General features: G+C 46.5%; 2 protein-coding genes across 12 annotated transcripts in view; one reads left to right on the top strand and one right to left on the bottom strand.

Moving 5' to 3' along the window:
• Window positions 1-8,688: 8,688 nt before the first annotated feature.
• RSPH1 (radial spoke head component 1) lies at window positions 8,689-22,108 on the bottom strand. Of its 7 annotated transcripts, none has more exons than XR_015141694.1 (10): window positions 21,819-22,003; window positions 20,399-20,509; window positions 19,948-20,061; window positions 19,740-19,845; window positions 18,291-18,381; window positions 17,707-17,814; window positions 13,694-13,765; window positions 10,805-10,964; window positions 9,700-9,840; window positions 8,689-8,899 (listed from the first exon to the last, which is right to left on the bottom strand). XR_015141694.1 is itself a non-coding variant. In XM_086338437.1 (10 exons), the coding sequence occupies exons 2-10, from the start codon at window positions 20,414-20,416 to the stop codon at window positions 8,847-8,849; spliced, it is 891 nt and encodes a 296-aa protein (XP_086194563.1). In that variant the 5' UTR covers window positions 20,417-20,509; window positions 21,819-22,070; the 3' UTR covers window positions 8,689-8,846. The 7 variants fall into 7 exon arrangements, 4 of the variants coding, with proteins under 4 accessions (XP_086194563.1, XP_086194632.1, XP_086194493.1 ...); XR_015141708.1 differs by having other exon boundaries at window positions 21,647-21,888; XM_086338437.1 differs by having other exon boundaries at window positions 17,679-17,814; window positions 21,819-22,070.
• Window positions 21,652-24,111, top strand: part of SLC37A1 (solute carrier family 37 member 1) — a 102,072-nt gene continuing 99,612 nt past the window's right edge. For 2 of the 5 annotated variants that reach the window (XR_015141404.1, XM_086337746.1), the window contains exon 1: window positions 21,781-21,921. The gene's annotated coding sequence lies outside the window, so the exon portion shown is untranslated. Of the gene's footprint in view, window positions 21,922-24,111 lie in introns of all 5 variants that reach the window. The other 3 variants (XM_086338147.1, XM_086337847.1, XM_086337978.1) reach the window with 2 other exon arrangements.

Here is a 24,111-nt window from a genome sequence, read left to right as displayed (position 1 = left end):
ACGGCCTCTCGCTCTTGCCCCTGTTTTGTAAATAATGATTATGTAACAGCAGAGATCCCTTATAGCACTGGGAATGCGTGTCACAAAGTACCCACTTGGTCACAGGCTACCTTGTGCTGTATGCCTGCGTGAGCTCTACCTAGAAAGCAGGGGCGATTGCTGCGCAATTGCGCAAGCTGTGTCTGTTGGGTCAGCCATGGGAGGACAGAAGATAGCTTGTCTATTGCTATGACTGCTGCGTCAGTCAGGAGAGAATAAATGTGTATGCAATTCCTATGGCTCCTTGCGTCTCCTTCCAGCTTCTTAGCCCACACCTTGCCTACCCTGGGTTCAGCAAACAGTGTGAACCCCAAGACAGTTGGCACTGTGAACAGGATCAGCAATACACAGAGACTGTGAGCCACGTGGCAAATCAGTCCTGGGTTCCCTTAACCTACTGCTCTCCACCTGGGTGCCCCTTCCCAATAAAGCCTCTGGCTTCATCAGCACGTGTGTCTCTTCAGACAATTCATTTCTGAATGCTAGACAAGGGCCCCCTTTCGGGCCCTGGCAGGGGCCCCCCTTCCTGCAACACCTGGACCAACAGCACCTGCATCCCCTGAGAACTTGTGACAAACACACTGGGGCCCACCGCAGACTCAGTGAATCAGAAACTCTGGGGTGGAGAAGAGTAATCTGTTTTCACAACCCTCCAGGAGATTCCAGTACACACTTAAGCTTGAGAACCACTGCAGTGAGGGAACTTAGCTTTGTAAAAGAATCCCATTGCAAGTCCATTAGGAAGGCTGGCCCTTTGAGGTTGGTGATCAGGTGTTCATGTCCCATTCTGCCCAGGACCCACCCACCACCTCTCACACCCCCAGCCCTAGAAGAGAACTGAGGCCAGCAGGTGAGATTTGCTCAAAGGCAAGGCACTATATGACAAGAAAATGATCTCATGACGTGACATATATATGCATACATATACATATGCATTCATCATGTATATCATGTATTTATATATGTGCATATTTGTTCCTTGTTACAATTTTGATGAAGAAATAATAAGGTCTTCACTACAGGGAAATTCAAAAATGCACACACCACCTTGCAGTCTGAGGCTCTGCACTGCAATGACCCTCTCCCCAGAGAAGCTCCTGGGACCCCATCCACCCTTCATGGGGGCTTCTGGGTGTTTGAGGATACTCCCAAGAGCTCAGTAAAGACTGACCAGTAAGTTCTTCCTGCCAAATTTCTGTTGTGGGAAAATAAATTACTGCGTAATTACCCGGATTACAGTAATTGTAATCCGGGTAGTTACAATATTGAAATTGTAAAAGCAGTGTTTGGTGAGCCTGCAGGTGGCCAGCTTTGTTTTCACAGGACCAGGATCAACACTTGGTCTTGGCGAGAGGCCCCCTGTGGACTGCCCCCAGGCGGAGGGGAAGGGTGCACAGATTTTTGCTCTCGGATGGGACTCCCAGGGACCCAACGGAAAGTGGGCTGCTTGGGTGGAGTCGTAAGCAAACCACTTATTCCTTTTTTTCTTTAAGTCTCAGAAAAAGAAGACCCTGAATTTAGGGAAGCTAGAGACATAGACGGCATTTCAACTAATGCTCATTTTCTTATCTTCCTCCAGATGTCTGAGGAAGAAGACAGAAGGACAGACGACCAAGAGGAACGCAACCAGCAGCAAGGAGCCTGAAGAACGCATGCGCAACGCCGCTTTCGGCGGCCTGGGTAGGTGGGGCGGGGCCTGCGCGATAGGGCTGCTAAAACAACTCTTGCCCAAACCTTCAAGGTTGACTGTTGCGTGTCCACGTGGTGCCAGAGTCTGTGGTGAGGGCTGGGTTCGCAGGTGCAGAGCTGGGTGTCTTCTGACCTGTGTGGACCCCGCTGGAAGGTCCGCTCCCCTTCTCCCCGCCAGCCTCGCCCCTCCTCTCCTTTCTCCTTCACTCCTTCGTGTCTGTCCCTTAGGGAAGCCAACCTCTGTTATTAAAGCCTTTCAACACTTGCTGGGAGCAGGTGGCTTTGCAATCTGATGCCTGTTCTGCCCAGGACCCACCCATCACCTCTCACGCCCCCCAGACCTAGAAGAGAGCTGAGGCCAGCAGAGCCCAGGGGTGAAGCACAGGACACCCCCACATACACACTGGAGCGGGGCGGGAGATGGCACCCCCAGGGAGAGGATTACAGGTCCACCTGGTGCCACCAGCAGAGCCTGGGGGGCCACGTGGACGTGGAGTCAGACTACTGGACCCAATGGATGGAAAAACGCCTAGATTTGGCTGGAATGTTTGACACAGGTTCTCTCATTTGGGGTTTACATTTGGCTCAAGCCCTGAGAGGGTGTTTAATAATCTACCAGGTTGACTTATTGAATCCTGAACACGGGTGGTTTAGAATTAATGAGGTAAAACTGCTTGAAATCCCTGGCCTGCTGTGCAGAACAGAGGCCAAAGGCTCGGGGAAATAGAACTGTGGAAATGGGTCTGCTGTTTGCAGCTGACTCAGCCAGCCCCTAATTGCAGCCCTCTCCCCAGAAGCCAGATGGCAAAAAAAAAAAAAAAAAAAAGCATCCTTAAGGAGCTCTGGGGGTCTGTCCTCTCCAAGCTGGAAGTGAAGTTGGGGGCTTAATTCCCCATCTTGGTGGGAATAATGGGGCCCCCAGGAAGAGGGCAGTGCGCAACCACCAGGGAGGAGGCCCAGGGAGAGCAGGGCATCCGTGTTGCTGGCTCCTTGCTCACAGGGTCCCTAGACAGGAAAGAGATGCCTGCCTGCTACGTCCTGCTCAGCAGATGAAGGCTTGGAAATCCCAGGACTGCAGCCCAGTTCCTGGCCCTCAGTCAGTTCCCTCCACCCCTCAGGATGGTCCTTTGTTGGGTGTGCCCTCCAATGACCCTGTTTTGAAAGAACCATCTGTTTCTCTCTGGGATCCTGATCTCAGAGGGCTGTGCACTCATGGCCTTTCATCTCAGTGGGGCTGATGGTCATTCCACAAGCAATTATTTAAAAATTCATCAGGAAGTTCTCCTGACCACAAAGACAATCCAGCTGAAACGGAAACCAAAATTCAAGTAAGGAGGGAAAAAAATGGGTTTTGATTTAGACTCCGGCTTGATAAACTAAAAATTATGAACATGGGTTAGTCTTATCTGGTTTTTACCTAAAGGTAAATTAGGCAAAATTGCATTTCTGCTCAAATTCTTGGAATAAGGAATAAGCCAAAGTGAGCGATGTCAGTGGAGCGCTCATAATGGTTCTGGTAAAGTTTTATGAGAGCATCACATCATCATAGATCCTGTGACTGACCAACAGAATATGTGCACCAATGTGATCCTTTTAGCAGAAATATTTGGCCTGTGATTTTTCCCAAGAGCTCTTCATTCTCCTCTGAATTAAGCTGCTGTGTTTTGAAGGCCTTGTTATGTCTCTTTTGTTGATGGTCTCCCTTGCGTGCTAAGTCGCTTCAGTCATGTCTGACTCTTTGCAACCCCATGGACTGTAGTCTGCCAGGCTCCTCTGTCCATGGATTTCTCCAGGCAAGAATACTGGAGTGGGTTGCCATGCCCTCTTCCAGGCAGTCTTATACCCAATTGTAATTCAGTCTAACTTTGCCAGCACCTCTCCCAGTAGTTTTGTTTGTGATTTGAGCAGTCCTCCAACATTAGTCAATTCCATGAAATTTTATGTCTTTTGCAAGACTGGAATTTTCACTTGGCATCTGTTGGCAGTATTGTATTGCAGAAAATTTGACAGTCAGAAAAACTGACTGCCAGAAGTGTGGGCATGATGGTCAAAGACGGAAAGGTGCCAGCACTGCCCAGGGCTCGGTGTTGAGTGAGGAAGCCTTCTTTCGGTGGCCAGGACATTGGCTAACATGGTCAAGGAAGCCAGACTGCTCTTGCTTCACTGTGTAACAGGGGATCCTAGGAACAAGCGCCCCACTCCAAGCCCCACCTCCAGCACACTGCCTGGCAGGCAACTGGCTTTCAGGAAATACTTGCTGGATGAATGAATTGAAAATTATGGGAAAGGCATAAAGAAAAACAAAAGAGGGCTAGAAGACAGGACATTAAGGAGGGGTCTAGAAGAAAGCAGGTCAAAGGAGGCCTTTGTGAAGAGGTAGAAGGTAAAGACGAAATAGAAAATATATAAATTGGTCTCTGTTCCATGCACAGGGTTCCTGAAACCCTAGTCATTTTCTAGGTGGTCAAACAACTAGGAGCATCACTGTTCTGATGTTTGGTCCTTGACCCCAGGTCTTGACACAGAGCTCCTAAATCCCTTGGAATTTCCTGGGTGATGGGAGAGTCTTTTGTTCCAATCAGATGACTCTGGGTGGCTCCTGAATGGGAGCTGATCTTACCAGAAAGACCAGCCAGGATGAGAAGCTTGGAGTTTTCAGCCCCTGCTCCCCACAGTTCTCCAGAGATGGGATGGGGGCTGGAAATGGAGTTAATGATTGATGGTGCTTATGTGAGGAAGCCTCCATAAAATCCCAACAGGATGAGGTTTGAGGCTCTTCCAGTTGGTTCTTCTGGAGCGCGATGCACCCCAATTCCATGGGTTCAGAAGCTCTTGTGCTCAGGAGCCTCTGTACCTGTTCCTCCGGGTGTTTATCTGCTTCTCTTATCTCATTCTTTAATAAATTGGTAAATGTGCTTCCCTGAGTCCTGTGAGCGGTTCTTGAAAGTTATTGCATCCAGAAGGGAGGTGGGTCATGGATGCCTCTGATTTGCAGCAATGTCAGACAGAAGTTGTGGGTCAGCTGGGGACCCACTCCTGGCCTTCGGCATCTGCTGGAGGGCCAGGCAGTCTCGTGGGACTGAGTCCTTATCCTGTGGGGTCGGATGCTGTCTCTGGTGGCAGATGATGACTTTGACCCAGGGCAGTGGTAGCCACATAGAGCAACTGGATGCCAAACAGCACTCCTCTGATCTCAAGAGCCAGAGGACCAAGTTCAGGGCCACCACAACTGCTGGAAGGTGAGCAGAGACTCCAGGAGCAGAAAAAGCCAGAAAGGAGGAGCCTCAAATTCTGTAGATACATCTGCCCAAATTAGATCCATCAGAATTTTGAAGTTCTTCTCATCAAGGATGGTCAGGAAAATAAAGAAGCAAGCCACAGACTGAAAGAAAACATGTCTGATGGAGGGTTAAATCCAAAGAGATAAGAACTTTTAAAAATAAAAAAAATGAGACAAGCCAATTTAAAAAACTGGGAAAATATTGAACAACATTGAACAAAGAGTGATATGTAAATATCCAGTAAACCCATGAATAAATGCTCAGTATCTCAGATGGTAAAGAATCTGCCTACAATGTGGGAGACCTGGGTTCAATCCCTGGGTCAGGAAGATTCCCTTGGAGAAGGGAATGGCTATCCACTCCAGTATTCTTGCCCGGAGAATTCCATGGACAGAAAAGCCTGGCAGGCCACGGTTCATGGGATCACAAAGAGTCAGACACAAATGAGCGACTAACACACACAGACATTGTTAATATTAGCTAAAAGGGGAAAAATTGATGAAATTTACATACAGTGTGTGGATTGAGAGGATCATATCAAATTATATACAGGTGAAATTTCCTGATTATGATCTTTATACTGTGGTTATGTAAGAGAATGTCCTTGCTTTTACAGAATACACTGAAATACTTAGGCATATCTTACATTCAAATGGTTCTGAAAATATAAACACTGTATACATATATTCACACATGTGTATATACATTTATATACATACTATTCTCTCTCTTTTTTTATCTCTAAAACAAATAGAGCAAGGTGTAAGTAATTGCTGATCTTGGGTAAGGAGTATACAGGAGTTCCTTTTACTATTCTTGCAGTGTTTTTGCAAATTTAAAGTTACACCAAAATAAATTATGAAAACATGGAGGAAAGTGTACTGAAATTTTCAAGGACTAATGGAGTTGTGTCCACAGGACCAGAAGTTAGCATGCAGAACTACCCCTGGCCAAAGATGCATCGGTTTCATCATGATAAAGAATAAGAATTGTGGCAGATAAATATATCATATCCATGAAAATCCATGAGTCCTTGATGACTGCTCAAAAAGACAGGTCCAGAACAAACCAGTCTGTTACCATTTAAAGCACTTATTAAACTAATGTCTATTAAACTTATGTCTTTTTATTTTAATTGGTAATTCAAAGGAAACAATTGAGTATTTACCCTGTCTTCCCAGGGTGACTGTATTGGAAACCAAATAAATGCATATTTTACAGCCTGATAAATGCAGAAGGATCAGTTGAGTTAGAAAAACCATTTTTAAAACTAACTGGAGTGGCCTGAATGGTGGCCCCAAAGATAGCAGGTCCTAATCCCTGGAAGGACTGTTTATTGGAAGGACTGATGCTGAAGCTGAAGCTCCAGTACTTTGGCCACCTGATATGAAGAGCCAATTCATTGAAAAAGACCTTGGTGCTGGAAAAGACTGAGGGCAGGAGCAGAAGGGGCCAACAGAGAATGAGATGGTTAGATAGTATCACAGACACAATGGACATGAATTTGAGCAAGCTCCAGGAGATAATGAAGGACAGGGGAGCCTGGCATGCTGCAGTCCATGGGGTCACAAAGAGTCAGACACAACTGAACAACAACAACACAATCCCTGGAATCTGTGAATGGTATCTCATTCGGAACAAGGATCTTTGCAGATGTCATTAAAGATTTTGAGCTGGGGAGATGATCCTGGATCCTGATCCCAGATCTAATTTGAGAGCCCCAAATCTAATCACATGTGTCCTTGTAAGACAGACAAAGGAAGGTTTGATGCAGCATCAACATGGTGATGTGGCCACGAATCAAAGGACATGGGAGCCACCAGGAGCTGAAGCAGCAGGAAAGATGCGCCCCACCACTACCACCACCTCCCAGAGCCTCTAAGGGAGCACAGCCCTGCTGAGACCTCAGTTTGGGATGTCTGGCCTCCAGGGCTGTGGGAGAATACATTTTAGTCGTTTATGAGTGAGGATGTGCTCAGTCATATCTGATTTTTAGGGACCTCATGGACTGTAGCTGATAGCTTATGGTGAACGATGTCGGATTCATGATCTCCGAAGATTTGGCTTCGGGATCAGGGACCAGGCTTGATCACCCAAGAGCTTTTGTGTAGCAGAGTTTTATTAAAGTGAGAAAGCTTCTGACATAGACATCAGAAGGGGGACGGAGAGTGCCTCCCTTGCTGCTAGTCTTAGCAAGTGAGCTACATCTTTTTCAATTGGTTATTAACAATAAGTCAAAAGAATGTCTCAAGGTTGTAAAGATCTTAACAGACCTACTCCCACAATTTACATTTTAAGATAACAGAATTAGAACTTACAATAGAAAGATCTTACCAGACCCACTCCCACAATATACATTTTAAGATGACAGGATTATTCAGAAGGGTCTTAAGAAGGAAAAACATGTCCTCAAGGAAGATACTCTGCTATGCTAAGTCACTTCAGTCGTGTCTGACTCTGTGTGACCCCATAGACGGCAGCCACCAGCCTCCCCTGTCCCTGGGATTCTCCAGGCAAGAACATTGGAGTGGGTTGCCATTTCCTTCTCCAATGCATGAAAGTGAAAAGTGAAAGCGAAGTCGCTCAGTCGTGTCTGACTCAGCGACCCCATGGATTGCAGCCTACCAGGCTCCTCCATCCATGGGATTTTCCAGGCAAAAGTACTGGAGTGGGGTGCCATTGCCTTCTCTGAAGGAAGATACTATATTGACTAAAACAAAGCAATAAAGAAAAAAACCTTTGTCCTTTTCTCCTCCTTGAAAACTCCAGACCCCTATCTCCTCCTCGAGAGCCCCAGACCCCTTTTTCCTCTCAAGGGCCCTGGACCCCTTCCTCCTTGAGGGCCCCAGACTCCTTATCAACCTACCTGAGAATTAGCTCTCTCATAACCCTCCAGGTGCCTCTGTCTATGGGATTCTCCAGGCAAGGACACTGGAGTGGGTTGCCATTTCCTCCTCCAGGGGATGGATCTTCCTGAGCCAGGGATTGAACCCGAGTCTCTTGCATTTCCTGCATTGGCAGGTGGATTCTTTACCACTGCGCAACCCAGGAAGCCCTTTTAGTTGTTTAAAGCCACCCAGTTTGTGTAATTTGTACAGCATAATTCTTAAGGGTCCTAGGATTTTCAGAATGGTAAATGAGCAAGGGCCTCAACTTTAAGTCAGTTCAGTTCAGTTCAGTCGCTCAGTTGTGTCCGACTCTTTGCGACCCCATGAATCGAAGCACGCCAGGCTTCCCTGTCCGTCACCAACTCCCAGAGTTCACTCAAACTATGTCCATCGAGTCGGTGATGCCATCCAGCCATCTCATCTTCTGTCATCCCCTTTTCCTCCTGCCCCCAATCTCTCCCAGTATCAGAGTCTTTTCCAATGAGTCAACTCTTCGCATGAGGTGGCCAAAGTATTGGAGTTTCAGCTTTAGCATCAGTCCTTCCAATGAACACCCAGGACTGATCTCTTTTAGAATGGACTGGTTGGATCTCCTTGCAGTCCTAGGGACTCTCAAGAGTCTTCTCCAACACCACAGTTCAAAAGCATCAATTCAAGTAACCAGCTGGTTACGGTAACAAATTCAATCAAAACTTTAAAAATGGTCCACATTAAAAGAAAATAATCTTTTAAAAAATCATGGCAAAATAACTTGGTAACTTTTAAAGAACTTGAGAACTTGAAGCAGAGGCTATTTCATAAACAAAGGAAAATAAAGAAATTTATTTGCAATGATAAAACATTTTAACAAACAACTAAGTAAGAAAAATTAGTGATACATCAGTAATTACTATGCTGGTGTCAGAGCATCTTTCTGATCCATCTCCTACCATCCTGGCTTTGCTTCATCTTATTCTAGCAGTTCTGACTGTCTGCCTTCCTCTTCTTCAAAACTGATGTTTCCTGAGAAGAAAAAAGGAAACGTGAGTGTATTAACTTTATTTCTATTTAAAAACTATTGATTTGCTTGCAGATCTTTTGTAACAAATATTAAACACATTATCAGGCAAATTCATGGAATGTTAACTTTATCTTAGACAGACTTATATAGTTTTTGTTTTGGTACCAGTAATAAAGTAGGCAAAAAATATTTTCAGAGTAAATGCTAAGATAAGAATATGCATGTCAGTGAGAGTAAGGTTCATCATTGTCTTTTGCCTATGTGCACTGATCAGTAATGAAATTAATGGACTATAATTTATAAACAACACTGTTGAAACTCTGGTCTCTATAAAGGCTGTAATCCACACTTCCCACCCTCCTTCCCCACCCCCATAATAGTGTTTATGTGAATTAATGATGAAAAATTAAACGTTGAAAGGGTTTACACTTTGAATGTGTATGCTATATATTTCTTTACAGAGCATTATTATAAAGTGTGATAAAGGTGAAAACCATGTCATAAAATAAAGCCACATCAATATCTACCAGGACACCCAAGTCATGCGGTATTTGGTGAAACCAAGACTAGCAAGGACAGAGTCAGAGAGAACACATGTCACACAGCTGTCCTTGTGCAGGACAGCTAAGAAGGTGTGACATTCCCAGGGTGGATCCCCTGAATGACCCTGGATCCCAGGGTCAGTTCCCCAGGCCTGACCCAAGGACGGCCTCCAGCAAAGGCAAAGAAAATGCTGTGCCCGCTCCAGGGTGCTAGTGCCTCGTCCCCTCTGCCCACCTCGGTCACCGAAGCACAGGCTCACCCTGGTCTAAGCTGTCATATTGGAATTCCTCTCGGTCCTCTCTACTGGCGTCTCCCTCCTCGTCTCCAGGCCGCGTCGACTCTAACTCCCCCTCTGACACATCGGTCAGAGGCTGGACCTCCTCCACCATCTCGCCGCCACCTGAGATGGACAAAAGGAAACGGTATCAGCAGGTGCCTTTCAGCACCCACTCCTGCCTCCTGCTGACAGCAGGGCCCACCTCTCCATCAGGGGACCACCCCCAACTCAGAGTCTCAGCTCCACCCAGGCCTGACACCTGGTCCCCGGTCCCCATCACAGTGACAGGTTTAGGGATGGGCATCCCTTGTCTGATAATCTAATTCCCAAGGGTTTTTTGTTTTAAGTGTACAGTATATATCCCAGGGGTTTTGATGAGCATATGGAGAAAGAAGCCCTCTGTTTTCCAGGGTTCTTGAGCAGATTGGGTGACAATCTGATAAAGTCACTGAGCTTTGATCTCCAAAGGGAAGGGGGTACCACCAAGTAGAGCCAGTACACGGGAAAGTGGAGACCAGAGAGAAGACGCCTGATCCAGCCAGACCTGAGGTCGTCCTACCCGACTGCTCCAGTGGTATGAACCAATGAATTAGTGTCAGTATTATTCCACTTAGGCCAACTGGAGTTGATCTTCAATCCCTTAGGGCTTCCTTGGTGGCTCAGATGGTAAAGAATCTGCCAGCAATGCAGGAGACCCTGGTTCAGGAAGATCTCCTGGAGAAGGGCCTGGCAATTCACTTCAGTGTTCTTGCCTGCAGAATCCCATGGACAGAGGAGCCTGGTGGGCTACAGTCCATGGGGGTCACAAAGAGCTGGACACAACTGAGCAACTAGGACTTTCAATCACTTGCAACAGAAGGGCTCCTGCCCAGTGTAACCTTTGATCCTCCACAGCCCCCTGAGGACTTGCCAGGAAGTCCCCTGTGATGGTCACAGAGAAGTGCTGTCCTTCAGGAAGGACCTGTCACTCCAGTTGCAGTCAGAGCCTTGCCCAGGTCATGCCCACAGCCAGTCACAGGCCAAGGAGAAGGACTCAGAGCCTGCCCCCCGAGAGCCCCATTCCCCTCACCCCCTTAGACCTCCATACCCTCAGCTCCTGGGGCCTCCTCCTGGCCTGGTCTGTCTGCAGCGGGCTGCTCCTGGGGGAGGGTCGGGGTCCACAAGGCCAGCTCTGTGATTTTGGTGGCTTTCCATTTTGGAATGACAGTTATCAGTGTCTCCTCCTCCTCCTCCTCTTCTCCTCTTTCCTAAGTTAAAACAATGTAAATTGACCAACATGCATGGGATGTTTACAGTACGGGTAGATGGGACAGGTTTTGAAAGGTGCTTTAACATTTCCATAACAGGATTCAGTGATCAGAGTAATTGCCAGTGTCAATGGTATAATTCAAGAGCTGAAAATGGAGCTTAAAACAACAAGGATGAGAAATCAAAGTGGGATCAGTACAGCTCCCGCACTTATCTCGGTGACAGTGCAAGAGGTTTTCAGACTAACATTTCCAGTTAAGAAATGGCCAGAACTAATGACTCTTTGCAACCATTCAGCTACATTTCAGCTCTAAGATTCTTCAAACATAACGAAACAAACACTGAAACCAAGTAGGACCCCGTGGGGCTCCTGGGCATGGATGTCTTTCTGTGTCCCCCATTTCTTGTTTGTAGGAAACAGACTCCAGCCTTTATGACCTTCCCTGAGTTCCCAAGGGCAGGTTCAGGCACTTGCAGGTTCAGGGAAGCGAATGGATGCAGAGATGAGGGAGGAGCAGCCAAGAAACAACAGAGCAGCCTTGGGGAAGGGGCCCAATTCTGCTTCAAGAGACACACAGAACTGTGTCTTTGAGCTCTTCTGCAGAACTGAAACCCTAACAAGTGGAAGATGTTAACTACGTGATGAAACATTCTTCATTCTGGAGAGAAGGTCATAGTTGGATAACCTGGAGAACCACAGAACTCATCAGGGGAACACCTGAGGCCAGGTTAAAGGACCGCAGGACCCGCACACACCCCATCCTTGTCAAAACCCTGCCCTTGAACCACTGCTGTGAAACTCCTCGCCAAATCCCCACCCCCCGCCTTGGGACACACTATGGAAGGCATTAGCTTGCTATGTCTGCCTTTGCCTGGCAAACCAGTAAAGCTAGTCTTTTCACCAAAACTCTGTCTCTGAGATTCAATTCTGCATGAGTGGACAGAGGTCAAGATTCAGCATCATCACTGTAAGCAAAAACCTAAAAACACCCAAAGACATCTACATAAGGACGTGCAAGGGCATGGACTCCTAAGTTCTAGTCTCAAGGATTATGGAGAGATAAATAAAACACAGTCAAAGTAAACAAAGTCCATCAGTTCTAAATGTGGAATAGTTTATTTGTTGTAGTTCAGTTGCCAAATCATGTCCAACTCTTCGCAACCCTATGGACTGCACCAAGCCAGGCCTCCCTGTCCCTCACCACCATGATGTATAATTCCAACAGTGGTTAACAGCCGCATATGTTGATGTTGCCAAGCATATTGGTCTACTTCTCAGATTTGTAGACCAAGTAGACCAATATGCTTGGCAACATCGACATATGCGGCTGTTAACCACTGTGGGAATTTTGGGCTTACCAGGTGGCTCAGATGGTAAAGTGTCTGCCTGCAAAGTGGGAGACCCGGGTTCAATCCCTGGGTCGGGAAGATCCCTTGGAGAAGGAAATGACAACCCACTCCAGTACTCTTGCCTGGAAAATTCTATGGATGGAGGAGTGTGGTAGGCTACAGTCCATGGGGTCGCAAAGAGTTGGACGCGACTGAGCAACTTCACTTTCACTTTCTTTCTCAGATTTGTACTCATCACAAAATTCCAAAGATTTGAACATCAGTCCTATAAATATGGAAAACTTCACTGCCACAAACATGATAACATCTAACACACAGAGTAACAGATCCCTGCCTAATACTTCCCCTGAGTCACTCAGAAATAAACTGAACTCCTTGGTTTAAAAATGTGTACCCCAGGAAGGGTGACGCCAGGACCCCAGGACAGTGGAGCTCAGACTTCAGTTGTGCCACAATCCCCTGGAGAGGTTGTTCATGTACAGATCGCTGGCCCAGCCCCAGGGTTTCTGATTCAGGAGGTCTGGGGTGAGGTCCAGTAACCTGCATGTGGAACAGACTGCCAGGTGTTGCCAAAGCTGCAGGCCCGGGGACTGCACTGCAGAACTACTGTCTAGGGGGTGCCTGCTGTCTCGTCACTCGTAGGTGCTCACGTGCTCTCCCCACAAGATGCAGGCCCTCCTTCTTCCAGCTGCTGGAGGGTGGGTGGCCACTCACTCATAGCAAAGTCCCTCCCATGAACTGCCCTTGGCCAAAGCAAGCCGCACAGCCTAGGTTTCATGCCCCTCTCTGTCCACGGGCAGCCCACACCCAGTGACCAGTCCACATGGGAGTCTAAGGTATCTGGACTCTGTTCAGAACATTTTTAAAAATTATTTTATTTATTTTTGGCTGTGCTGGGTCTTCCTTGCTGCTCTTTCTCTAGTTGTAGTGAGCAGGGGCTACTCTTCCTTGGGGTGCGCAGGCTTCTCACTGTGGACACTTCTCTTGCTGCAGAGCACCAGCTCTAGGGCATGCAGGTTTGCATGGTTGTGGCTCCTGGACTTGAGAGCAAAGGCTCAATAGTTGGGGCGCATGGACTTAGTTGCTCTGGGGCTTGTGGAATCTTCCCATATCAGGGATTGAACCCTTGTCTCCTGTACTGGCAGGAAGATTCTTTACCACTGGGCCACCAGGGAAGCCCTGTTCAGGACACTTTGAAGGGTTATCCCATTTCAGAGTTCCCACAGGGTCCCATCACAACCCAACTTTCCCTTCTGCCCGACTCCATTTCCTAAACTGCCTCAGGGCAATTGATCCCAACACAGATCTACAAGGTGAGCATCATCGAACAGTTTATTTGCCTATGAATGTAGAAAAAGATATAGACTCTGCAACTTACCACGTCAGTCAAGCGATACTCCCCGTGCTGTTCACATCCAATATCAAACACGTACTTTCCAGGGCCAACAGGCTATGAGCAAAGAGAAACCAACTTCATTCTCGAGTGTCAACGCCCGGTAGAAAGTACAAAATGTGTAAATGTGTATACAAAGTACATAGAGTATAAATGTGACCTGCATAAACTCTACCCAGAATCATGGAACTGGGGAAATCCAATACAAATTAAAGATGGCTTTGTAAACTAATGGCTAATGGAATGCAAAGTGTAGGTCCCCTTACCTTTGTTAAAAAAAAAAAACAACTACATTTTATTTCTTTACAAAAGTATTTATGACAGAAATTTTACTTAGTCAACACCCACAGTCAAACTAGCTAGAAAAGGACTACTAATAAATAATTTTAAAATATTTATGGAAATATAGTTGATTTAAAAAGCAGAGACATTACTTTGCCAACAAAGGTCCATCTAGTCAAAACTACGGTTTTCCCAGTAGTCATGTATGGATGTGAGAGTTGGACAATAAAGAAAGCTGAGCCCCGAAGAATTGATGCTTTTGAACTGTGGTGTTAGAGAAGACTCTTGAGAGTCCCTTGGACTGCAAGGAGATTAGACCAGTCAATCCTAAAGGAAATCCATCCTGAATATTCATTGGAAGGACTGATGCTGAAGCTGAAGCTCCAATACTTTGGCTACATGGTGCGAAGAACTGACTCACTGGAAAAGACCCAGATGCTGGGAAAGGTTGAAGGCAGGAGGAGGAGGGGACAACAGAGAATGAGATGGTTGGATGGCATCACCGACTCAATGGCCAGAGTTTGAGCAAGCTCTGGGAGTTGGTGATGGACAGGGAAGCCTGGTGTGCTACAGTCTATGGCGTCACAGAGTCAGACACGACTGAGCGACTAAACTGAACTGAGAGTATGAACATATTTAGAGATACTCTTCCATAACATCAGTAGTCAACGTGGTATGCTATTTCATCAAGGAATCATCATCTATTTTACTCCCTGTTGTTAATATTTGTTATGCTGATACTTTGACAAAAAACACTGTGTAAACATATTCTGAGCTAAATCTTTATGTACAGTCTTGATAATTTCCTCAAAGTAAGTTTATAGAAATTGAATTTCTGGAGAAAAGTATGTATAGGTAGATAGATAATCTGATAGATTTTATCAGAATGAGCCTCTAGTAACTTTCACTCCTACAACAGCACTTAAGATCCCTTTGTCTTCAAACCCTTATTTTTTTCTGGGCATTAACATTTGTTCTCTTTACATTCTTATATGTAAAAAAATAGAACCTCAGAATTTTAAGTCACATCTTTTACATTATTAGCAAGGTTTAATTTTTTTCAACATTTTTGAAATTTAAATCATGCTGATTGACATAAGTGCTTTACACATTACATGTTACAAATATCCCAAGCCCATTTGTCCTTTAGGTTTTAAATTTTCTTTACTGTGTTTTCTAATCTATATGGGATTATGTTTGTCAAGTGGGATCTCTTGGTTTTTCCTTTATATTTCTGTTTAGAAAGTCCATATTTCTCAAAAAAAAAAAAAAAGCCTATTTTTCTGTCTGTGGCTTTCTGTTTACATTTAAATCTTTATTTCTTCTAGCAAGTATGGTTGGCCAAAACATGTGCTTGGATTTTCCACGACATCATATGGAAAACCCCAAATGAACTTTTGGCCAACCCAGTGTCTTCACCTAAATGCTGAAGGACAAACTCTGGTTTTTTTTCTCCCAAGTTGTCATCAGGCTGTCCCAGCACCATTTCTTGATTTCTCCCCACCATTTCTTTCAGCTAGAAATGACATCCTTTCAAGTGCTAAATTATTATATATGCTTGAATCTGTCTACTCTTTGACCTAAGTCCCTGACTATGTGTATCTCTAACCTAGCAGCACACTGTTTTCGTTATTGAAGCTTTACAGTATATTTCACAACTTTCCAGCAAGGATGTGAACAGGTAAGTCTCTGAAGGAAGACAGTCAAACTAGCAGGAGAAGTGTTTGAAGATGCTGGGCCTCACCAGTAACCAGTGAACTGCACATTAAAACTATGAGATAACATTTTTTACCCAATGAGGTTTGAAAAAAAAAATAAAGACTAATAAAATCCAATGTTGGTGAGAAAATGTGATGAAGAGACTCCCACATTCTGTTGATCAGAGTATAAACTAGCTCAGCTTTTCAGGACAATCGGCAGTGTCTGGCATCATTTAAAACATCAACAGTTTGAAAAAAATACCAAATCTAGGAACACAGGCTGCAGCAGTAGGCTGCTGGCATTTGAATCCTAGCTCCACCACTTAACAGAACAACTTTGGGAGCCTCAGTTTAACCTGTCTTTGTTTTTGGTATACTTATACATCAATGGGGACACTTTTATTTTAAATTATATGAGTTAATACATGTAAAATACTTAGAACAGTGCCTGGCACATAGTAATTACTCAAAAAATGATGCAATATTATTAAGGTAGAATGAAACTAAGTTATATACAACATTTACTGCATCTAATCATCAATAAATCACCAGCATCTGTAAGAAAAAAAATATCAATACTTGTACATTCTCCAATTCCACTAGCTAACCAACATAAAAACTTCCAAATGTGCACAGATAGAAGATGTTTCTCTGGGCATATTTTTGTGTCCTGATAACAGAGTGGTCCTATTTATATAGTTAAAATCCCCACACTGCACTTCTGTATGAGCTGTCTATATAAGTCTGTACCTCCAGGCCGCTTGAGGTGGGTGGGGAGGAGTCCAGAGGAGGAGTGTTTTACAAGTGGAACATCCTGGTGTGTTACCTGTGCAACTTTAAATCTTCTACTAACTGGCAGAATGAAGTCTCACTTTCATTCTCATTCCTCAGGTTGGTTTAGGTTCACCATATTCATTGATTCCTCCCAACCAACTTATGTTAAATTCTCTTTCCTCCACCCACCTCCCTGTGCCAAAAAAATATCAACGGAGAATTTTGCAAGAATGACATACTCAGTGGAGAAGGAACTGGCAACCCACTCTAGTATTGCTGCCTGGGAAATCCCATGGACAGAGGAGCCTGGTAGGCTATAGTCCATGGGATCACAAAGAGTCAGACACAACTGAATGACTAAAACAGCAAACATGTTTAATGTATAGATTTGAGGAAAAGCTGCCTGCACTAAAGAGACTACAAGTAGAATCTGTAATAAGGGCGTGAATTATACGGGAATGAAAACTGGAATCTGGGGCAACTTTATTAAATCAGTTGGATGTTCCCTATGTCAACATCTAACACCTTTCATTTGCTTCAAAAACTTTCTTTTTGTGGAAAGTGTCTGTTCAACACCTGATCAAAGCTATAGCAAATGCAGGGTGGTAGGTAGGTTCCAAATGATTCAGGGTTTCTCTGCATCCCACCAGGGCTTGGGAAGTAGGACAAGCAAGACCACAGAATCCTCCAGACAGAGATGATCAGTCGTGGGCACTGTGAACTGGAAACCTCCAAGCCCAAGGCCAGGAGCAGCCCTCCAATCCCACCGCAGCCTGAAGTGGGTGGGCTGGCACAGAGCTCAAGGGAGGAAATCATGGGGTCTTCCTTCCCAGGCTCAGGCTGTGGCCCTCTCAGGAGAAAGAAAGTCAAAACGTTACATGCCCAACTGCTCAGTCATTCAAACAAGTAAGTATTTCATATCCAATTTACTTATGAGACCAAGGTCAAGATGCCCCAATGCTATAAGGATTTCCATTGCTGGGAGGCTGTGTGAATGTTACAGGGATGCAGAGACCCGCCAAGCCTCCCCCGCGCCCACCCTGTCCTTTGTGGGTAGCAGAGAGGCTCAGCTCTGTCTCCCGATCTGGAGAGGGTGGACAGTTTGCCTGGGTTTGTCCTCTTTCCTGCTCACACATAGTCACAAGCAGGGCAGGGGGTGGGGCACGGAGGGTGCTGCTTATTTCACTGGCAAATGTCACTGCCCATTGACTTACGTTTTTGTTCAAGAACTTGCCCTGGTACCTGTGGTTCAGGTGGATGAGCTCAGCTGCGCCCTCCTGTTGGCCATTCACCCAGGTACCCACGTACTTGCTGCCCGTCTCTGCATAGAAGTAGGTGCCCTGCCCATGCCTGGTGAAGACAAGGAGCACAACACACTTGGTTCTGCTGCAGTGAAAACCCTTCCAGGTTTATGAGACAGAAATTTAAATCCAGGGGGCCTAGGCTGATGTGGCTCACAAACGAAATGGCTTCTATATCTGGGCTCATTCAAAACACATCCTGTTCACAGTCCAGGCATGGCTGGGCACCCCTGCTGGGCAGCGGCAACCTCCTGCCCGTCAGCTGGTTGGCTCAGGCAAGGGGCAGGGCTCCCGGGAGCTGTGACTCAGCCCCAGCAGGTTGTCCTGTGTCCTCCATGGCTTGGGGCCCTTGGGCCTGTTTCCCAGGGAATGCACCTGACCAACAGGGCATTGCCCACAGGCTCGCCCTAAAGCTATGAACCGCAGGCCGCGCTGCCCCGTGGGCTCCGGTCATGATTCTGTTGCTTAGTCACGGTCGTGCGCTCACGACGTGAACCGAGGTGTGGGTCCGAGGGGGAATCGAACCTTTGGTGGGCAAACCACTCTCCGGTGTAGGTGTCGTTGTTGATGTAGTAGTACACGCCGTGGCCGTGCCGCAGGTCGTCTGCCCACTCCCCTGGAGGGACCGCACACACGTGTGTGTATGTACATATGTATCTCCACATATGCACATATTTTATCATACATAACATATATCTTGTCATACGTAATAACATACATAAATAGAAATGTTGTTCAAATTAGATTAACATCTACACTGAAATCAAAATGACCACAATGAGATTAGGCTCATAAGGATTTAAAAGAATTCAATTAAATCCTAAATTAAATTGCTTTGAGCTGATTTAAAAAGCAGACGGAGCTATGTCTGGAGCCAGTTTTCTAAGATTCATGAAACAAAACAAAAGAGAAATCCCACTGCTAGAAGGAAGAGCAGCGACACTCTCCACTTGGGTCTCGGGTTCCAGCAGAAGTCCCGAGGCTGCCTCGGCTCTGGTTTCACGTGGCCAGCAGACAGGCCGCTCCAGCCTGCCCCCTGAGAAGGTGGCATCTGAGCTAAGACACGCCGCTGTCACACAAGCGACATTGTCTCTCGCCTGCATTTACTGAACAAGCACCATCGGTTAGCCCTGGCTCTGAGCATCTCACCTGTGTGAGTCCATCTGGTCCTCACACTGAAGAGGAGGAGGCAGAAACGAGGCGGAATGACGTCCCTGAATAAGGTCACAGCTATTGTCACCCCAGCACCAGGGTTGGGCTCACAGATCTTTTTGGAAATCTGATGAAAACTAGACAATTTCTGCCCAGAAAAGCAGCCCAGAGCCTAACCTTTGCACGCAGTTTGCGAAGCTCACCACCCACCCCTGCCTGTCGGAACTGCCTTCATCTGTTGTTGGGATTGACTTCCCTGGTGGCTCAGACAGTAAAGTGTCTGCCTACAATGTGGGAGACCCAGTTTCAATCCCTGGGTGGGGAAGATCCCCTGGAGAAGGAAATGGCAACCCACTCCAGTATTCTTGCCTGGAAAATCCCATGGGTGGAGGAGCCTGGTAGGTTACAGTCCATGGGGTCGCAAGCAGTGGGACACGACTGAGCGACTTCACTTTCACTTTTCACTTGTCATCACACAGGTGACAGTGGTCGGGGGAGCAACAGTGAGGTTCATGTTAGGGGGCAAGAATCTTCCTGAGACATGACTCTGCCACGTAACACAGAGGTTACAACTACAGCAGAGGTAAGAATGCCTCCCAGAGCAGAAGCCCTCGGTGAAAGAATCATCATATAAACGACACCGTGTTCATCAGAAGAGGGGCTGGTCAGAAACGGAAAACAGCAAAAATGACTCCAAGGAGAAGAATGCCACCAAGCACCAATGGCCTCGGTCCACCCTACTACCCCGGGTCTACCCTCACCCGCAGCTTCCCTACACCCTACCCCCCCAGCAAGAAGGTTTGCTTCGTGGTAACACTTCACCTTCATATCTCGATCCATCTGGGTAGATGAACGTGCCTTGGCCGTGCTTTTGGTTTCTAACATATTCTCCGATGTACCGAGCACCATTTTTAAATTTGTAGATCCCCTGAAACACAGTGATGATATAATTTATATCACTCCTGGATTTAATGATTGCTAATAGAGCATTAAATTGGGAAAACCACCCACTCAAGTCACCGATTCTGACCTGGCCGTGTCTTTTACCATGCTCATAGTTCCCTTCATAAATGTCCCCATTGGGCAGTCTGGCTTTCCCGTGTCCGTGCCGTTCACCTGCCTCATTCCGTTCCCCTTCATACTCCTGGACAGAAATAATCACAGCTACTCTTTATTAAGCACTAACCATGTGCTAAGCATTTCGTGAATTCAATAGTATTCCACTGAACTCTCCCAACCCTTGACCTTGTCTCCCAGGCTCCAGGCCTGGGAGACACGGAGCATCAGTCCAAGCCCACACAGCTGGTCCCTGTCCATGGTGGACATTCACTCTCTCCCTCCACTTTATTATGACAATCCTTTACACTGTAAACAAAACCAACCACTTGGGGGAAAATGCAAGATGGTCCAAGTTGTGTTCATTACAAGGACATGTTTTAAGTATTAATAGCATTTGCAGGTGGAGCAGGTCCTGAACCCACCTTCTTCCAATAATCCATAATTTAAAATACAAGTCATCCCTGGGTATCCGTGGCCTGAAGACAGCTTTGACCTTGAGGAAAGCTCTGATGTCAGGAGAGGAACAGGGGGAGCTGAGGAATGAATCAGGTTCAACGGTCAGCTTGAGTTTCCAAACTCAATTCAGTTTAACTGATTTTTAAACTCAAGAGGCTTAAGGTTCAAACACTCATAGCCCAATAGGGAAATAATTACATATCTATCTTTATAGTGGGCTTCCCTGGTGACTCAGATGGTAAAGAATCTGCCTGCAATGCAGGAGGCCTGGGTTCGATCCCTGGGTTGGGAAGATGCTCTGGAGAAGAGAATGGCAACCCACTCCAGTATTCTTGCCTGGAGAATTCCATGGACAAAGGAACCTGGAGAGCTATAGTCCATGGGGTTGCAAAGAATTGGACACGACTGAGTGACTAACACACACATACATACACACATCTTTAAAGTAAATCAATAAAAAACAATACTAGCTTCTCATTTCCCTATTGTCTCTATCCTTCATAAAAGACATGTTTCTCAAGCACCTAATTACATGGGTGTAACATGTAAATAATAAACAATGAAATAGCAAGGGCACAGAGAATGATCTGACCTGGAATTGGATCTGGATAGACATTAGCACAAATTCAGACACATTAAATCAAGGGCTTTGGGGAAAAAAACATTTTTGCATTTTTTGTTCTTTTCTAGCACTGTTTGGCTCAGAAATTCATGCTCAGATATAAGGCAAATTTTATAACCTTACAAATTTGTTTCAGGGTTAGTCTAAATCAAAATGTATAAAAGACTCCTCTTCCTGACCCAGAGACTCCCAAATATACCCAAAACGAGCCACAAGGTTGGCACCTTTCTCAGTCCCTTGGACAACAAGGAGATCAAACCAGTCAATCTTAAGAGAAATCAATCCTGAATATTCATTGGAAGGACTGATGCTGAAGTTGAAACTCCAGGATTTTGGTCATCTGATGTGAACAGCATTGGAAAAGTTCCTGATGCTGGGAAAGACTGAGGGCAGAAGGAGAAGAGGGCATCATGGAAGGGTCGGAAGAGCCCAGCTTGGGATGACCAGCCATTCAAGGAAACTGCCTCCGTGGAGGGTAACAGCAGGACGCTTCCAATGCCTTCTATTCGGAAATCTTTGCCTTTAACGGGAGGAGGAAAGGTGGAGGGGGGAGCGAGAAGGGATGTGGTAAGAGGACGTCATAACGTTTCACCTTTCAGAGCCAACTTGCAGGACGCAGCGCCCGCTGTGGCCAGCATGGTCCTTGTCTTTGGCTGGGCCTCCCGGAGGGACTTTGGCGGGCCTCCAGGCCGTCCCACTCTCTGAACCCGGTTTCCAAGGGTCCACGCAACCCTGGGAGCTCCTCCCTTACCCGGAACTCTCACCCCAAGATCATTCTCTCCCTCCTCTTCCAACTCCTCTGAGCCCAGGTCCGACATGGCTTCGCCCCAGTCTGGATGTCCGCTGCCGCCTGCGCCTTTCTAGTCGGTAGGTACCAGCTGCTTGCACCACCGCGTCCGCCGTCGCCATGGAGACGCGACCGGGCTCTCTCCCTCCCAGCCCTTGCGGAGAAGCTGGGAAGCACCGGAAGGGTAACCGTTAACCTTCGGGTGCTGTCATAGCAACGGGTCGCAACTGCCAGTCGCCTTCTGGGGAGAGGGGCGGGGCCTGGGGCGGGACGGCTTGGGAAGGAGCCAATGCCTGCCTTCAGGTGCTGTCATAACAACGTAAGGAAAGCCTCGGCCAATCGTCACCCACGGAGGAGGGAGGGGGCGGGGCCTGAGGCGTATTGGGTACCCACCTTCTCTCTTACCTGGACACCACATGGCTGTCCCCTTTAACCAGCGGCTGGGTGATGCTGAAACGAGAAGGGGTGGAGGAAGCTCATAGGGCCAGCTCTGGAAAGGCCTCGCCCCCCCTAGAGGTGGACACTGACCTTTCTTAGCCCTGGCCCTTGGTTCCTTGGGTCTCTCCATAGGCCCTGCCTGCCCCTCATCACCTTTCTGGACTCTTCTGACCCTTCCATGTTGGTAGTCCACAGAGATGCGTTCTTCGATATCTTTTCTTGTGTTTGTAAGCATCTTCTCCTGACTCAAGGAGTCAGCTCCGACTCATTAGCAGATGCAAGGCTACCCTGATGCCCGTCAGGGTTTGACACCCCTCCTCCATCCCAGATGTGAGACCAGTCTCCTGGGAATTCCCAGTGGAGCTCACTCCCTCACACACACACACACACATTCACACTCATTCCCACTCTTAAATGGGCCTCTCTTCCTAGCTTCCCTCCAGTTATCTGACACTCGGTCTGCCAAGGACCCCTCATGATCTCCTTCCCAGTTCCTCTTGTCACCACCCTGATCCAGGCCGTCTCCCCTTGTTAACTCTGGCAATAGGCTCTGATTCAGCCTGTTTGTCTCCAGACTTAGGCACTCTTAACCACTTCACCCTCCTCCTCTATTTGGAAACCCACGTGCAGACCAGACTGCATGCAGACCACTGTATTCACTGTCTCCATATTCAAACCCCAAGTCATCCTCTCAGCCTCCTGGTCCATCAACACCTTCCTATACTTGTTACATGATTCAGATAAAAGCAAACCATGAGCACAGTCCCCAGTACATCCTTCACTTCCCCACATCTGTGTCTTGGCCTATGCCAAATGCTTCCCCTGGAAGTCTTCCTTCTGATGGCCTTGCCTATAGTCAGAGCCATTCTTCAAAGACTGGCTAAGGAACCACTTCCAGAAAAAGCTCCAAATTCATGATAAGGATGCCCCCAGGGAGGAAGAGAGGGACAGGGTTGGAGAAAGAGGAAAGGACTTCACCTCTCTGTATCATCTATTATCTATCTATCCATCTGTCTATCTAGTTTAAAGGTCTGAGCATGACAATATGCAAAATTTAAAGTAGTGAGTTTTTGTTAGTATATATTAACCATATTTCTCTGTATTTTTAATTTTTTACTCTAAATATTGGACACCTTCCGAAAAAGGAAAAGAGGGCAGCAGAGTGTGGGATGGTTAGATAGCAACGCATGGAGTTGCAGTCTGTGGAGCCGTGGTATAGAAAGCTGCCTCTGCCTTTTCAGCATCTGTTTTTCTCTGTGTTGGCTTCTTTCTCTGGAAGCTTTTAAAAATAAATAAATAAATAAATAAATATTGGACACCTTCCACCTGCAGCTTCTTCTGATCCTTCAAGTGAGTTGTTCTCGCTGTCTTTCTCTTAATTCCCATTGTACCTTGAGCCATCTTTATCATACACACAGGACAAGCTCTGTCTCACGTCACAGTCATCCAGGTGGTTGTCTGATTATTGGAGCCACATTGCCCTCATCTCTGCCTCCCCACAGCACCTAGAAAAGTGTTTTGCACACAGTGGATGATCAACCAAGCCAGGGAAATCCAGTCCACGTGAGCCTTTAGATCCCCGAGTGAGACGCAAATATGTTCTTCCTTTATCACATATACTTGAAAGCATCTCTATTTTGCATGTGGAAATAAAGACCACCCAATGAGAGCAAGCAAAGACTTTTATTCGGGGCTTGTTCTAGCAAGAGGGTCAGTCATGATCACTTATATTTTGAAAGAGACTAAAAAGCAGGCAGAGGAGTGGGGAAACTTTATAGAGGAAAAAACGTAAGAATTTAGTATCCTGATCGGAGGCTGAGAGTATGGGGGAA

This window comes from Bos grunniens, chromosome 1 (assembly GCF_055505025.1).
Source record: "Bos grunniens cultivar Pamir isolate PY7600 chromosome 1, Bosgru_T2T1.0, whole genome shotgun sequence".
In the NCBI taxonomy this organism is placed as follows: Eukaryota; Metazoa; Chordata; class Mammalia; order Artiodactyla; family Bovidae; genus Bos; species Bos grunniens.
This window is presented reverse-complemented; position numbering and strand designations above follow the sequence as displayed.

Bases quoted from the DNA above. Each gene is read 5' to 3' on its own strand.
- RSPH1 (XM_086338367.1), bottom strand. From the start codon at position 21,872: ATGTCGGACCTGGGCTCAGAGGAGTTGGAAGAGGAGGGAGAGAATGAT. The intron at 19,846-19,947 runs GTCAGAATCGGT...ACTGTGTTTCAG, and splicing joins ATGGTAAAAGACACGGCCAG to GGGATCTACAAATTTAAAAA. The intron at 17,815-18,290 runs GTTCGATTCCCC...TGTCTTCACCAG, and splicing joins GAGTGGTTTGCCCACCAAAG to GCATGGGCAGGGCACCTACT.